Source organism: Phodopus roborovskii, unplaced genomic scaffold, assembly GCF_943737965.1.
Source record: "Phodopus roborovskii unplaced genomic scaffold, PHOROB, whole genome shotgun sequence".
NCBI lineage: Eukaryota > Metazoa > Chordata > Mammalia > Rodentia > Cricetidae > Phodopus > Phodopus roborovskii.
Window position 1 is genome coordinate 2,029,911 of NW_026125665.1, and position 14,625 is coordinate 2,044,535.

Sequence of the window (14,625 nt, forward strand, 5' to 3'; positions counted from 1 at the left end):
ATTATTATTTTTTTTAATAAAAAGGTTCATTGTGGACTGAGATAGCTTATATATATTCAAGTCTTCTTGTTCATGTGTGATTGAGTTTACTGAAGAGAAAGGTAACAGAAAATGGGGTTGCATAAAAGAAGAGTTAGACATAGAATTGTGGACCTTTTATCCACAGGCCTTAACAGCCCTGCCATGGATCTGCCCGGTTCTTTCGCATCAAAAAGTTAATCTTTCGAGCCATTTCCATGTTGTAGATCCTCCAGCATGTCTCATAGCTCTCATGCTGGTGGCGGCGGCAGGGCTTCTCGTAGTAGCGCCTTCGCTTTGTGACTTCAGTAAGCCCATCAGTAGTGAGGATTCTGGTCAGAGTCCCTGTATGCACCTTCCACATTCCCCTCCTGAACCATCACAGTCCTGGCAATGAACTTCAGGTGTTTAGCCATGGCCTTGCTTTCAAATCTTCATTCTTCAGGACCTACAGACTATGTCTCCCGAGACAGAGGATTCTTAAGGCTATGTTCATTTCTGTATATATATCCTTAATTACTTTTTTCTTTCACAGTGCTATAGGCAGAGCCCAGGACCTCACATGTGTTAGCAAAGGCAGAGCCCAGGACCTCACACGTGTTAGCTTACACCTAGCTTAAAGCCATGTTTATTTCTTGTGACTGATGGAGCTTCTTCCTGGATACCCAGCCAGCCCCACTCAGCAGAGAACAAGCCATGCACCATCCCGTTTGTTACTCTGCTCATTAAGACAGGTTGGGTCCTTGGCCACCTCCAGCCCCGGTAACATGTAGGAGCCAAGCAAGGACTCCCAGCAACTGGATTTGTAAGTGAGAGTTGCTTAGCTGTTAACTTGAACTGAATATTTATTTATTTCAGGATAATTATCAGGAGCTCTGGCATTGGGTCACCCCACAGTGTCCTCTTTGTTTTGTTTTGTTTTATTATTTGAGACAGGGTCTCATGGTATAGCCATGGCTGGCCTGGGATTCATTGTGAAGACCAGGCTGGCCTTTTTTGGGCTCACAGAGATCCATCTGCCTCTGCCCTGAGTGCTGACACGAAAGGGATGTACCTTCATATCCATCTCCCAGCACTCTCTAAAAGGCAAGGATGTCACAGAAACTTCTTAGAGTGTCCTCTGTGGCCATGTCCGTATTCTGAAAGCAGGCAGAGCTTTGGGCTAGATGCTGCCTTGCCCTTAAAGGTGTTTTCTGCAGCTGGGCACATGGCTCAGCAGTGGGGGATTGCCCAGTGTATGTGAGGCCCTTCCAGGGTCCTATCCTCCATGCTGCAAAGACATCAGTTGTTTACTTCTATGAAGGTACTTACCACCTACCCTAATATAAGTTACCTCCTCATCCAGTGACCACATGACTCAGTGGTGTGGGAAAATGGCATCTACTAATGACATAGATTTGTTCATCCACTTCTATGCATATGGTGATAGAATGGGTCCCATATTTGGAAGTGCCATGGGCCTGTACTTGCCCTTGTATTCTGTCTCCCAGAGTGACATGCACTTCATTCTCCTTGCTGGTGGCTGACTGTGTGGGAAAAGCCCTCTTTCCAGCTCCATTTCTTCCTTACTCTTAATGTAAGGAGCCAGTGCTGCACTGCTGGGCTACATATGTGCTGTGTAAATCTTTGCCTCCAAGCTCTTCTCTGGAGGACACCTTGGAGGAGGTGTCACAGCTCAGTGAGGTTGTGATTCCTCCTGACATCACCGTGTAGGCCCTGCCATGTGCAGAACTGGTAGTGCAGTTCCCAGGCACATTTGTGGCATTGCGACCATTCGCTCATTGTCTTCCCTTCAGTGATTGAAAACAGTAGGTAGTTGGTACCCAGCTCTTCTGTAAAGCTGTAATCTTCTTTCTGAGACCAGCTCCATCTCTCATCCTCTCTTCCTTTGGAAAATAGCCCATTCCTCACAAAGGGCTATTACATGAGTCTTCTGCCTGGCCCAGGGCTTCCTTAGGTTATGACCTTCTGCTAGTGTCTCTCTGTCCTTGAACCCCAGCAGCTATGTGTCCTTCCTTTGCCTGTCTTCCTCCTCACACACAAGCTTCCTTTGGTCAGAGTCCCATCACATTTCTCTCAAGGCTGGCGGCACCTAGGCCTCCTCAGCAGATGCTGTGCTAGCTGCATCTGTCCTTAGCCTCCCTGAGTGCCAGGCCTGCCTTCCCTGGGAAGTCCTGTGCCCAGAAGGTCTGAAGAATTGGTCCCAGGTAAGAAGATAGCCCACCACTTTGTCACCTAGTGACTACTGCTTATTAAGTTTTTCATTTCTTGAGAGAATCTTGCTGTGTGGCCAGGCTAGACACACAGGAACTCTTGTCCTCTTGCCTCAGCCTTCCCAGAACCAGGGTGTTCCCCATTCCCATCTGGTGGCTTCCTTTTAACTAGCCCTTCTGGGAACCATTCTCCTATCCCAGGTGTAGGCAGCCTTATTAGAATGTGTCCTTTTAGACTATTTATGTCATTTTTTTCGAACCATTGTCTGCTTTCATAGATGCCCCAGCTTTGAATGACTTGGTCATGGAGGGGGTGACAGTCCCTTCACCCAGCCATGGGTTCCACTATAAAAAACCATCTGCTGGTCATGGTAGCTCATACAGTTAATCCTAGCAGTTGGAGAGACAGAAGCAGGCTGATTTGTGAGCCCAAGGCCAGCCTTGTCTATGTAGTAGTTCCAGGCCAGTCAGGGCTGCTCAGTGAGACCCTGCCCCCCTACCCCCCAAAAAAGAAGTGTTCCAATTAAACAACCCTGTTTTGTGGAGGATTGTGTCTCAAGCAACTAGACCCCTGATTCTCAACCTAGCATTTTGCTTGCAGGGGATCGGTCGCCTCACCCCTTCAGGCCATTCCCACTAAGGAAAAACACTCTTCAAAAGTAATTTTTTTTCATGCTGCTTTGAATACACTTGCCAGTTTCTAGAAATAAGCACTTTTTTATAAAAATGCAAAGTGCCCTACATGCTTTAGCAGCTCCCACTGTGCCAGTGTTACCCCAAGTCCCACTTCCTACTTGGGCAGAAATGACAGAGAACTATTGGGGAGTGGGAGTCAATGGCACTGACCCCCATCATTGCACTTTCTTCCCCTGTGAATGTGGTGAGTCCAGGGGTCTCGTGTGGATGGGATCACACAGCATTTATCTCTGTCACTGACCTTATTTCCACTTAGCTTCACATCCTCAAGTCTATTTTTTTTAATAATTATTTATTTTATGTGCATTGGTGTATTGCCTTCATGTATGTCTATGTGAGGCTGTCAGATCTTGGAGTTACAGACAGTTGTGAGCTGCCTTGTGAGCTGAAAATTGAACCCAGGTCTTCTGGAAGAACAGTCAGTGCCTTTAACTGCTGAACCATCTCTACAGCCCCCTCAAGTGTCCTCTTTTTACAACAGAATTTCCTTCCTCAAGGCTGAATATTACTCCACCACATGGATGGGTAGATTCCATCTATTTGCTCATTCCCCTCAGTGACTGTTAAGAGTCCTTTAGATTTTTGAAAAACTGCAAAGCTATGGTGCAGAATTTCCATGCATGCCACACCTGGTTCCCATTGCTACCTTAGCAAATAAACCAGTGTCTAGGGTTGTTTTTAGCTAAAATCTCCACTTGAGTGACTCCTCTTCCCACATTCTGTTTCAGCTCATACTGTATCAAGTGCAGATTTGATTTAGATCATAAGTAACTCAGCTCCTGTCCTTTCTTCACAATCCTAGGATGATCCTTTCAAAAGCAAAGCCTTATTGTTTAGCAACAACTCCCAAGACCTGCATCCAGACCCCTTCCAGGCGGAGGACCCCTTCAAGTCCGACCCATTCAAAGGAGCTGACCCCTTCAAAGGTATACCCCAGCCTACATCCCCATGAAAGGACTGTTGTTTCTTCTCCTTTCTTGTGCGTATGGTTCTTTTGCCTGCATGTGTATGCATCATGTGTGTGCATTGCCCCTCTGAGGGCACAAGAGGGCGTCAGATCCTCCAGAGCTGGATTTACAGACAGTTGTGAGCCACCATGTCCGTGCTGGGACTTCAACCTGAGTGTTCAACGGGAACAACTGATGCTCTTAACTGCTAAGCCACCACTCCAACCACTCCAACCTCTTCACTTTCAAGTTTTTTTTTTTTTGGTTTGTTTTTTGAGACATGGTCTCTATGCAGCTCTGGCTGTCTTGGAACTTGCTTTGTAGAACAGGCTGGCCTCGAACTCACAAAGATCCTCCTGCCTCTGCCTCACCTGTGTTGTGATTAAAGGTGTGTGTCATCATACCTGGGGATTTCAGATTTTGATTTTAGGTCTAAGGAACATATCCAGTAGCTTTGGTATTGTCATAAGTCATCATGGCATGACTGGGACAACCACTGTGTTCCTATCCTCTTATTGAGCAAGGTAGGAGGAAATGTAGGGATCCAGGGTGGAGAAAGAAAGTGAGTTCTCAAGCACTATAGTTGTTTCTGTAGCCAGCCAAGCATCCAGGCCATCGTAAGTGTTTTCCTGCCTGGAGCTATCACTTTTCACCCAATACCCTCCTGTGGCATGGCTGGGGTACAGAGGAACCACTTCTTTCCCTTAAATCAAGCAGGAGCCTGCCTCCCACAGTCCTCCCTCCTCCTGTAGTCCTCCCTCCTCCCATAGTCCTCCCTGCACTCACCTGAATGCTTCTGTCTTTGCTCCAGGTGACCCCTTCCAGAATGATCCCTTCACAGAGCAGCAGACAGCAGCCACAGGTAAAGGCTAGCTTCCTTGTGTTCCTGACAGTGCTGAGTCTTTCCAGACTCAGTTCATTTGGGGACAGGGTCATTTGTGCCATAGCTGCCTATGTTGGATATGTGGGGTAACTATCACACTTAGTGAGATTTCCCACCACTCATGCTAGTGATGTTATAGCAAAAGAGAGCCATCACATGTCATGTGTGCCTTTCCCCCCTGTGTTGGAATTGCCTAGTGTGCCTGAAAGCCCAGATTCCACCCCAGCCAAAGAAACAGAAAAGATTTGGAATATTTACATCCCAGGAGAGACTCCCATCTGTCACAGTTTCTCCTGTCCTGTCCAATGCCTGCCTGGTGCCACCAGTGTGCTGCCTACCCCTAGCATCACTCATGTTGGTTATTTTTAAATGAAGCTTTATTAAAAAGCATAATGTACATACTACAACACTCTCCTTTTGAAAAAGTTTTGTAAACTGGCCATAGTGGTGCACATTCTTAATCCCAGAACTCAGTAACTCAGTAGGCAGAGGCAGGTGGAGCTCTTGAGTTCAAAGCCAGCCTACCTAGCTGGTCTACATAGCAAGGTCCTATCTCAAGAAACTTTTATTTAGCTGTTGCGTGTATGTGTGCTACATGTGGAGGTGAAGGCACAACTTGCAGGACTCAGTTCTTTTCTTCCTCCGTGGGGCCAGGCTGTCAGATGTGGCAGCAAATGCCCAGTAAAACCTTTGACAGATGTGTAGAGCTGAGGAAAGCTGAAGGACACTCCATCACCCTGAAAGGCTCTCACCTGTGGCCAATATCCCTATCCTGACCCCGGGTCAACTAACCACTCACAGCAATTTCTGCCTCATACTGAGCCCTTTGTTCCTGGTGTCCTCTCCTAACATCTCCCTGGTGTCCACTCCTTACATCTTTCTAGTATCTGTGCTCACCAACTGTACCCTCTCTTTCTAGACCCATTTGGAGGAGACCCTTTCAAAGAAAGCGACCCATTCCACAGCTCAACCACTGATGACTTCTTCAAGAAACAGACAAAGAATGATCCATTTACCTCAGACCCCTTCACAAAGAACCCTTCCTTACCTCCAAAGGTGAGTGGTATTGAAAAGGGTCCCACTCAAGCAGGTCCATGGTGTCCAGGAGGCTGGCAGGGTTGGCCAAGAGCTAGGATTACAAGCCTGGTCTCATTCCTGGTGAGTGAGGTGTCTCCCATCACTGTCATTACCAAGTCCTTTCTTGTGAGCCAGTGTACTATATTGCCAAGTTGGGGCCAGGGCCTCCTTAAATAGCTCTTGTCCCTTCCTGTCCCTCCCCTTTGCTTGGTCTTCTGCTCACACATTCACTCCATGTTCCATAGCTACAGCAAAATACTATGAGTAGCTGGGCATGGTAGCTTGCTTGCTTTTCCCTTCATGTAACTTTTAGAGGACCTAATCTACCCCTGCTAGACTTGACATCATGATATGAGTGCAAAGTTCCACATCTGCCCTCATGTGGTTGGACATACAGCCAGGGTGCAAGTGCACTCAGAATGCTGTGTGAATTTCCCTTCAGGCTGTGTATAGAGTATAAGAAATAACAGATTCTGGGCCAGCCTGGTCTTCATAGCAAGTAGTGAGACATTGTCAGACAGTCTCCACTGCCCCCTTCTTCCCCCAATTAAAAAAGCTGACAGACCACAGAGTGGGTGGTGGTGCTGGAGTGGTGGCTCTGCAATCAAGAACACTTCTGTACAAGCCTGAGGTGAGCCTGCAGACCCCAGCAGCTGTGAAACAAGCTGCCTGTGCTCTTGCACAGCCTGCCTTGAGCTGGGAAGAGACAGGATGGCTTGGGCTTGCTGGTCAGCCCAGCTTCGGGTGCAGAGATCCTGCCTCAGAGGAGGAAGGTGGAGGGTGATGAGATAGGAAGCCAGGTGCCTCTTGCCTTTGCATCTATACACTCATCCCCACACACGTGCAAACTAATCCCACACACAAGAAATGAATTTCATGTTGAGACTGGGTCCCATCCCCAATATAGCTCATTGTACATGCACAGTTCTACATATTCTAGAATCCAGTTCCTTTGCCCAGCATGTTGGAGTGAAGCATAACTTGTAATTTCTTTTCTGTTGGAATTTTCTTTTTTAAAGATTTTAAGCAGTTTTTATTTTAGTTGGCTAGGTGTTTTTCCTGTGTGTCTCTCTATACCACATGAGTAGCTGGTGCCCATGAAATCCAAAAGAGGGCATCAGATCCTGGCACCTTGAGATACAGGAGGTTGTGAACCACCATATGGGTGCTGGGAACCCAGCTCTGGCCCCCTGGAAGGGCAGCCAATGCTTGTAACACTGAGCCACCTTTCTAGTTCTGAACTTTTTTTTTTAAATATATGAGACAGGTACTCTCTGTGTAACCCTGGCTGGCCTGGAACTCAGAAATCTGCCTGTCTCTGCCTGCACAGAGCTAGCAGCATTTGTCATTTTTGCTTTGATCCTTTATATATGGATCTCTCCTATTTCTCTTTTCCTTTTGAGACGTAGTCTCTCTTGATAGTCCTGATTGACTTCAAAGTTGTAGCAATCCTCCTGGCTTAGCCTCCTGTGTGCTTGCTGGGATGGCAAGCTTGAATTTAAAAGAGTTAACTTCTCTTTTCAATTTTATTTATGGCTTTTTTTTTTTTTTTTTTTTTTTTTTTTGAGTCAGCGTCTCTCCGTAGGCCTGGCTGTCCTGAAACTAGCTCTGTAGACCAGGTTCACCTTGAACTAAGAGATCTGCCTGTCACCAACCCATTGAGTCTTAGAATTGGCCAGTCATATGTCATTTGATTCTCTTCCTTCCATTGGAAGACAGACTTCCCTCTTTTTGTTGAGCCACACCCTCAACCCCTCACTGAAGGGTTCTAGGCAGGAGCTGTACACCCATCCCTTCTGCCAGATCTTAATGCTCTCTGTGTCTGTGGCTTTGGTTCACTTCTCAGGCCTTCAGTTCATTGGTAATTTGTGGGGACTATAGCATTCATCAGTGTTGCCTGCTGCAGGGTATTTGTTGATGATTACCCTCCTCTGCCCAGGTTTGTCTGAGTTACCCCACCTCCCTGAGGTGTGTGCTATTGTTTATGGCATTTGAAATTGTTGGAGAAAGTACAGTTGAGTGGCTAGATAGCAGAATAAACTCTTCTCTTTCTCTCCTCCCTCAGCTTGACCCATTTGAATCCAGTGATCCCTTCTCTTCCTCCAGCATCTCCTCGAAAGGATCAGGTGAGAGAGACCTGGGGCTCCTGCCCTCCTGACCACATCATGCCTCAGTAATGCCATCAGTTCCCAGATTAGTGTGGCCTCAGGTGGAACATTCAGGAACATTGCCTGAGACTATGAGGCCTAAGTGGATGCCCCCATCTCATTCCTCACAGGCCTATCTGTCCCAGCAGGAGCTGGCATCCTTTCAGACAGTCTATCTGTTAACACCATTGTCCTTAATGAGAATAGTCTCATTCCCCAAGCATGGTGATAATCACTTCTGATCCCAGCTTTGGGAAACAGACTTAGGCGTGGTAGTACATCACCTTTAATAATCCCACCACTCAGGAATCAGAGGCAGGGGGATCTCTGTGAGTTCCAGACCAGCCTGGGCTACAGAGTGAGACTTTATTTGGTAGGGTAATCTCCCAGCTGGTGGCCCCCACACATATAAACTGTAAAGTGTCAGTCCACCCTCAAGTGGCTTGTTTTGTCCATGTCACCTGCTGTTCCTGGACTGGCTCGAGCAAGAACCAATCCCTGTTTTGAGCACTGTGATCCATGACTCTCAGGAGCATCTTCCCAGAGACTTTCACAGCCCTGAGCCTTCTGCTCTTGGACCCTAGGATTGTCCCTTGAGCCTTAGGCACATATGCTTAGACATAACCTCAACTATGTTGGTGCCTCTCGCAGATCCCTTTGGGACCCTAGACCCCTTTGGAAGCAGCTCCTTCAGCAGTGCCGAGGGCTTCGCTGACTTTAGCCAGATGTCCAAGGTAAGGCCCCTCCTAAGAAGTTGCAGGCATAGCCTCTGTCCACATGCCTCTTGTGTGGGTGGCCAGACATAGCTGCTGCCACATATATATGTGCCTGCACTTGTCACACTTTTGAGTACAACTTTACACAGCAGAGTGGATAAGGTCTAGAAAATACCCTGACCTGGGATAGGACATGTTACCTTTCGTACACTCAAAACTGCCATAGCCCTGGTCCCTCCTAGAGCTGATCAGATCTCACTCACATCTGATCAAACAAGGATCAGATCTCAGGGCATGAAGTGGCACCTCTGGCCAAGCACACTCAAGGTCAGGGAGTGGCCCGAGGCAGCACACTTGTCTGTTGAGGACCTAGGAAAAGAAGAGATAGACACAGTGGACCCAGGAGGCTAGGGTGACAGGCCTCAAACTTGAGGTATCTAGAGAAAGTGGACCACACAAATGACTAGAGCCTCCAGGGACCAGACCCTTGAGGGTATTGAATGATGAGGGCAAGCTCACAGCAGAGGTGAATAAATATGCATATGAAGACAGATTGCACTGCTCAAGGACAAAAGCCACAGCTCTGTCCTGAGCATGGGTCTCTGAAAAGCTTCCCTGTGTGCTCTGGCTCTGGGACGCACTGTGGCTGGTGTCACTCATCGAGCAAACATGTGGTTCAAGAGCCACATCTTGAGCTTAGCAGTCAGCTTGAAGGTATAGCAGCTCAAGACCCAGGTGAGATGCACGTCTTTCTCCAGCACTTGGTAGGCTCAGGTGTGGGCACTCCTGTGATTGGAGGCTAGCCTGGGCCACACAGGGTTTGAGAAGAAAGCAGCAGGGCTCACGCTTATGAAGAACTTGCTAACCTGGAGTTGTGGTCTTGGTGAGAGAGTGTAAGTCACAGTGCATCTGTGTCAGTTGGTTTGATTTATATTGGTGTCCTATTTGGTAATGAGTAAAAAAGTCAGGCCAGCTGTAGGATCAAACCCTGGAGGCTGAGGCAGGAAGATGGCCAGCTCCAGCCCAGCCTAGGCCGTACAGGGAATCGCTGCCTCAAAACAGTTAAGGACAGTAGTGCTACAGGTGTATGCTCTTAGCCACTGATCTGTCCCTGTGATGTGACTCAATACCACAGACTGCACCTGTGGCCCGCTTCAAGTATCTTACAGGATGTGAGTGATGTGTCCGTAGCTCCATTGTAGTCCAAAAAAAGCTGCCTGTGCACTCAGTGCAGACACAATATTTTTCTATCTTCATTGTGAAGTTGGTTGAATCACACTTCAGGAGATGGTCTACGGCCATACCACCCTGAACACACCTGATCTCGTCTGATCTCTGAAGCTAAGCAAGGTCAGGCCTGGTTAGTACGTGGATGGGAGAACTCCAGGAGATGGAGGCTAACCACATGTAGTAGCCAGCACCCAGGCATGGGGTCCTCACCCTCCCCTACCATGACCTCTTCACTGGTGTCCCAACTGCCCAGTAATTCTCAGGTGCCAAAGGCTGGCAGCAGTAGCATCATGCAATGTGACATGCTGCTTCCAAAAAACATTTGAGGGGCTGCAAGTATTCAGCACAATGACAGACCTACACAGAAACACAAGGAGGCCTGACTTCTAGCAGGAGACCTGCAGTTGGCATGCTCAGAAGCCCTGTGCATTTAGGCCTCATAGGCATCCCCTGGCATCATTCATTGGGGAAGCAGAAACAGCCATGAGCCCTGGAAACCCAGCTTCTGCAATCAGGACATGTTGGCCACACGGGGGCAGTAACGTACAAGGGCTGGTGATCAGTGCTGTCTCAGGTTATTGGCTCCTTCCTGAGGAGCCAGCTCTCTAGGCTTGGAACCTGTTCCCTGCTTATTGCCCGCTTCCAAGAAGGCCCAAGCGAGTGTACAAGGTGTCTGCAATTGTACGTTGCTGATGGGAAGGGAGTTTTCTCTGCTACTGTGGCCACTGGCTGCCCATGCTCATGTGAGCAGCTAATTAAGCTCAGAGTCACAGAAAGAACCTAAAGCCTAAAAGATGTGGAAGTAGGAATGAGGAAGGGGTTTGTGGAGAGTGGGAAGGAATGACAGGGTACACTCATGTGAAAATGTTAGTGAGTTCTAAGTGTTCAGTGAAAGGCAATGGCCATGCACATGGTAGGGCCTGGGCTGCTCTCCATCTTGGATGCTCGGATTAGAGGCTAGAATGGGTGCTAGCTGCCACCCCTTCCCTGTCTCTCTGCCCAGTTACTCTCCAGTTGCACAGGCCCCCTTCTCCTGAGGAACCCCCAGATAAGCCTTTGCGCCCCTCCACTCCCTCCCCCACAACTGAGATTGGAAAGCCAGGTCCACTTCCTGTTCTCGGCACCAGGCCAGGACACAGTTGGCTAGAGCTGTGGAAAATCCTGTCCCATACACTGTTTACAGCATCCTGGGGCTCCTTGACTTCATGACACTTGTAAAGCCTGTGCCTGCCCCATCCCCCACTGATTTTCCTCTCTGGTTACCTTGCTGGTTTTCAAGAACAACACCCGGTATAAATAAATCCGGAGGGAAATGAAAGTAGAGTGGCAAGGGCTTTTTTTTTTCCTCTTAGCTTTCTTTTTTCTTTTTTTAACCATCACCACCAGTTCTTCAGCACCTGATCAGGGTGGGGCAGCAATGTGTGCCATTCCTCACTCCGAATTAGACTGTCCGACCTCTGCACAGCTGTTCTGAGGAAAGTGACAGCAGGCACTTCTGGGAGCCCTTCAGCAGCACCAGTGGAGGAGGGCTTGTCTTAGGGTTCTACTGCTTTGATGTAACTCCATGACCAAAAGCAACTGGGGAGTAAAGGGTGTATGTGGCTCACACTTCCACAGCAGCTCTGTTCATCATTGAAGGAAGTCAGGACAGGAACTCACCCAGGGCAAGGACCTGGAGGCAGGAGCTGATGCAGAGGCTGTGGAGGGAGCTATTTACTGGTTTGCTCAGCCTGCTTTCTTACGGAACCCAGGACCACCAGCCCAGGGATGGCACCACCCACACACAATGGGCCAGGCTCTCCCCCATTGATCACTAATTAAGAAAATGTCCCACAGGCTTGCCTAACTAAGGTCATGAAAACATTTTCTCAACTTAGGCTCCCTCCTCTCAGATGACTCCAGCTCTTATGTGAAGTTATATAAGGCCATCCAGCACATGTTCCCAGAGGAATATTCTAGACAGTCTTGAGCCTCAGTGACATTTGCTTTCTTTAAAATGAGTTCCCCGGACTACAGGTGTGATCAGTGGTATGAGCCTGCAGGCATGGTCAGGGCCCTGGGTTCATCCCAGCACTCCAGCCAAAAAAGGAAATCAAAGTAGGTTCTCTAAAGTGTGTTCATAGAGCACTTCAAAATGTAAGTAATTCTAACTTCTTCTACCTTTTCTCTACCTGCACCCAGAAGAAAAGCCACCTGTGAAGTAGTGGGGTGGGTGCCAACCCATTTTTAGTGACTTTTCAACCTTGTCATGGTTTTGTTTTCTTTCTTTTTTTAAATCTTTGCAGTGGTATGATGGAACACAGGTCTCCTGCAGCATGCCAGGCAGGAACTCCACCCCTGAGCCACGCCCCCTGCCTTTTTTGACTATTCCTCAAAACTGCTTTTTGGGTCTGAGCAATCTACATTGACACAGTTCTGAGGCAGTTGCAGTGGTTAGCTCACACCTGCCTCTGAGTTCTTGCTGTCGGTGGAAGCATACCTTGTTCTTCCCCAGTTCCCAGGCCCTGTAGGAACCTTTCAGAAAATATAGCCTGCCCTGAATCTACTGCCAGATCCCAAAGGAAATGTAGTAGGAAACCTAAAATCATCAAAACTGGGGTTAGAAGCTGGACCTGGTGTTATAGACCTTTAATCCCAGCACTTGGGAGGTAAAACTTTATGAGTTCAAGGCCAGCCTGGTCTACCCAGTGAAACATTTCCTAGGAAGGAAGGAAGGAAGGAAGGAAGGAAGGAAGGAAGGAAGGAAGGAAGGAATAAAACTGGTACTTGGTAATTACCTGGGCTTTGTGGCACTGGATAGGATGGAACACTATGAGGGAAGCCAGGCTAACACAGTTAAGCCCCAGTGGTAGATGTCACATGTATCTGGCCTGAGACATTGCAACTAGCCAGAGGGTCAGACAGCATTGTGTCACCAGATGTCATGAGCTTCAGGTTGTGTGGATCAGGAGCTAGAACTACTTAGGCCTTTATCCTCCTGCCTGTGACTCAGGGTTTTCTAAGTCAGGAGACCTTTCCCTGGAGGCAGCTTATACCTAGAGAGCACCCCAAGACCAGAGGGACACATATACACTGTACCCCTCTCCTCAGGCTTCTGTATTTCAGGCCCCAGAACCAGGAGTGCTTCACACAGATCCCAGTGATCACACCTTCAGCTAACAAGAGACTTTTCTTTGGAGAAGGATGGCACATGTGTCATGCATGGCACCCATGTGAACTCCGAGGGTAACCTTGCTTGATTGCTTGAGTTACTATTTTTTTTTTCCACCATTTGAACCTGAGGATCAAAGTCAGGTCACGAGACTTGCTTGTAAGTACTTTGAGTCTCTCATTAGCATCAAAAGATACCAAGTGGCAAACCCCTCTCTGTCATCCTTAGTCTTGTCTGGAGGCTGGAGAAATGTGCATAGAAGGGCAGCCTCAGGTTTATGGTGAGACCCTATCAAAAGAAAACAACCACAAGCCTGTAGATAAATGGCAGGAGGAGTTGAGGGTCTGTAGACAAAGGCTCTAGAAACAGATGGTATCCTGCCCACAAGCCTCATCATACTCTTCACCTGTGGAGGCCCATCTAGGGAGCCCTCCCCAGTGGATACCTGAACCCTGTATTCACTGTTCCTGATGCACCTGCTCTTCTGACGTAGTATGACTAGTAAACAAGGCATAATTGGCAAATGAACACTCATGGTACATTGTAATAAAAGTTATTTGAGATTCAGGAATTGTTTTTCTGGAACTTTCCCTTACCATGTTTTCACTATGATGGACTGTGACAAGGTGGGGGCCACAGTATTCATTGTGGCCTCTCTGCTGATGCATCCAGTGAGTGGTGAGCATTTTCCCTAATCCTTTCTGGGACACTCCTGACAGTGAGGCCTGTTGTCTCTGTCACTTCACAGATAGTGTCCTCCTTAATCATCTTGGGTCTCACTGAACCTGCAACTTGCAGTTTTTACCTAGGCCAGCCAGGATTCCTCTTGTCTCTGCTCTTCCTGGCTCTAGGTTATAGAAACATAGATGCTGCCGCATTTGGCTTTTCCCGAGGGTGCTAGGAAGCTCAGGTATTTGATCCATTGGCTGTGTCTCTAGCCCCAGAACCCTGTTTTCCTTTGGAAGAACTACTTTCTCCCTGTGTTGTCCCCTCCTGGCTGTTTCTGCCCTGAAGCCATGTGTGTCTCCTTCAGCCTGAGGACGGGTAGTTTCCAATATATAGCCCGTGCCTGCCCTTTGGGCAGTGCCATGGAGTACAGGCCTTGGTAGTGGACAGGCTCTACTAGCCCTGGGTCAGCATTGACCCATGGTGTAATCTGGGCAAGCCACACTGACTTCCTGGGCCTCAGTTTGCCTGTATAAAGCAGGGGTGAAGGTAGTAGGGTTCTCTCACAATCCCCTAGGAACAGCCATCTGCCTGCCAGTCAGAAAGCACTGAGGGGCCTGAGGAAGGGGCTGTCAGCTGTCAGCCAAAGCCACTACAATCCCTGTCACACCTCTGCTGCAAAGGGTTTGTGAGTGGCTAGAGCTGGGCTTCTTCTCTGTGACTAGATGAGTCCCACACTCTCCCCACCTCTCCAGCAATCTGATGGGTGGAGTCTGAGTCTGCCTTCTGTCTTGGGTACTGTGGCTGGCTTTCTGTCCTTGGCCTGCCCTGTGGGGAGGAAAAAGAAAGCACCAACCCTCCTCTCACTCTCTGGGCTCCTT

The 14,625-nt window shown here is 48.3% G+C and overlaps 1 protein-coding gene and 1 pseudogene across 6 annotated transcripts in view; one reads left to right on the forward strand and one right to left on the reverse strand.

The window, feature by feature from the left end:
• Eps15l1 (epidermal growth factor receptor pathway substrate 15 like 1) overlaps positions 1–14,625 on the forward strand; it is a 78,589-nt gene that overhangs the window by 44,742 nt on the left and 19,222 nt on the right. For 5 of the 6 annotated variants that reach the window (XM_051178191.1, XM_051178193.1, XM_051178192.1 and 2 more), the window contains exons 17-21: positions 3,730–3,853; positions 4,686–4,736; positions 5,677–5,813; positions 7,900–7,960; positions 8,633–8,715. In XM_051178191.1, the coding sequence (XP_051034148.1) occupies positions 3,730–3,853; positions 4,686–4,736; positions 5,677–5,813; positions 7,900–7,960; positions 8,633–8,715 (456 nt within the window). Of the gene's footprint in view, positions 1–3,729; positions 3,854–4,685; positions 4,737–5,676; positions 5,814–7,899; positions 7,961–8,632; positions 8,716–13,929; positions 13,976–14,625 lie in introns of those variants that run through there. The other variant, XM_051178196.1, reaches the window with a different exon arrangement.
• On the reverse strand, positions 153–473 carry LOC127217258 (28S ribosomal protein S21, mitochondrial-like; annotated as a pseudogene).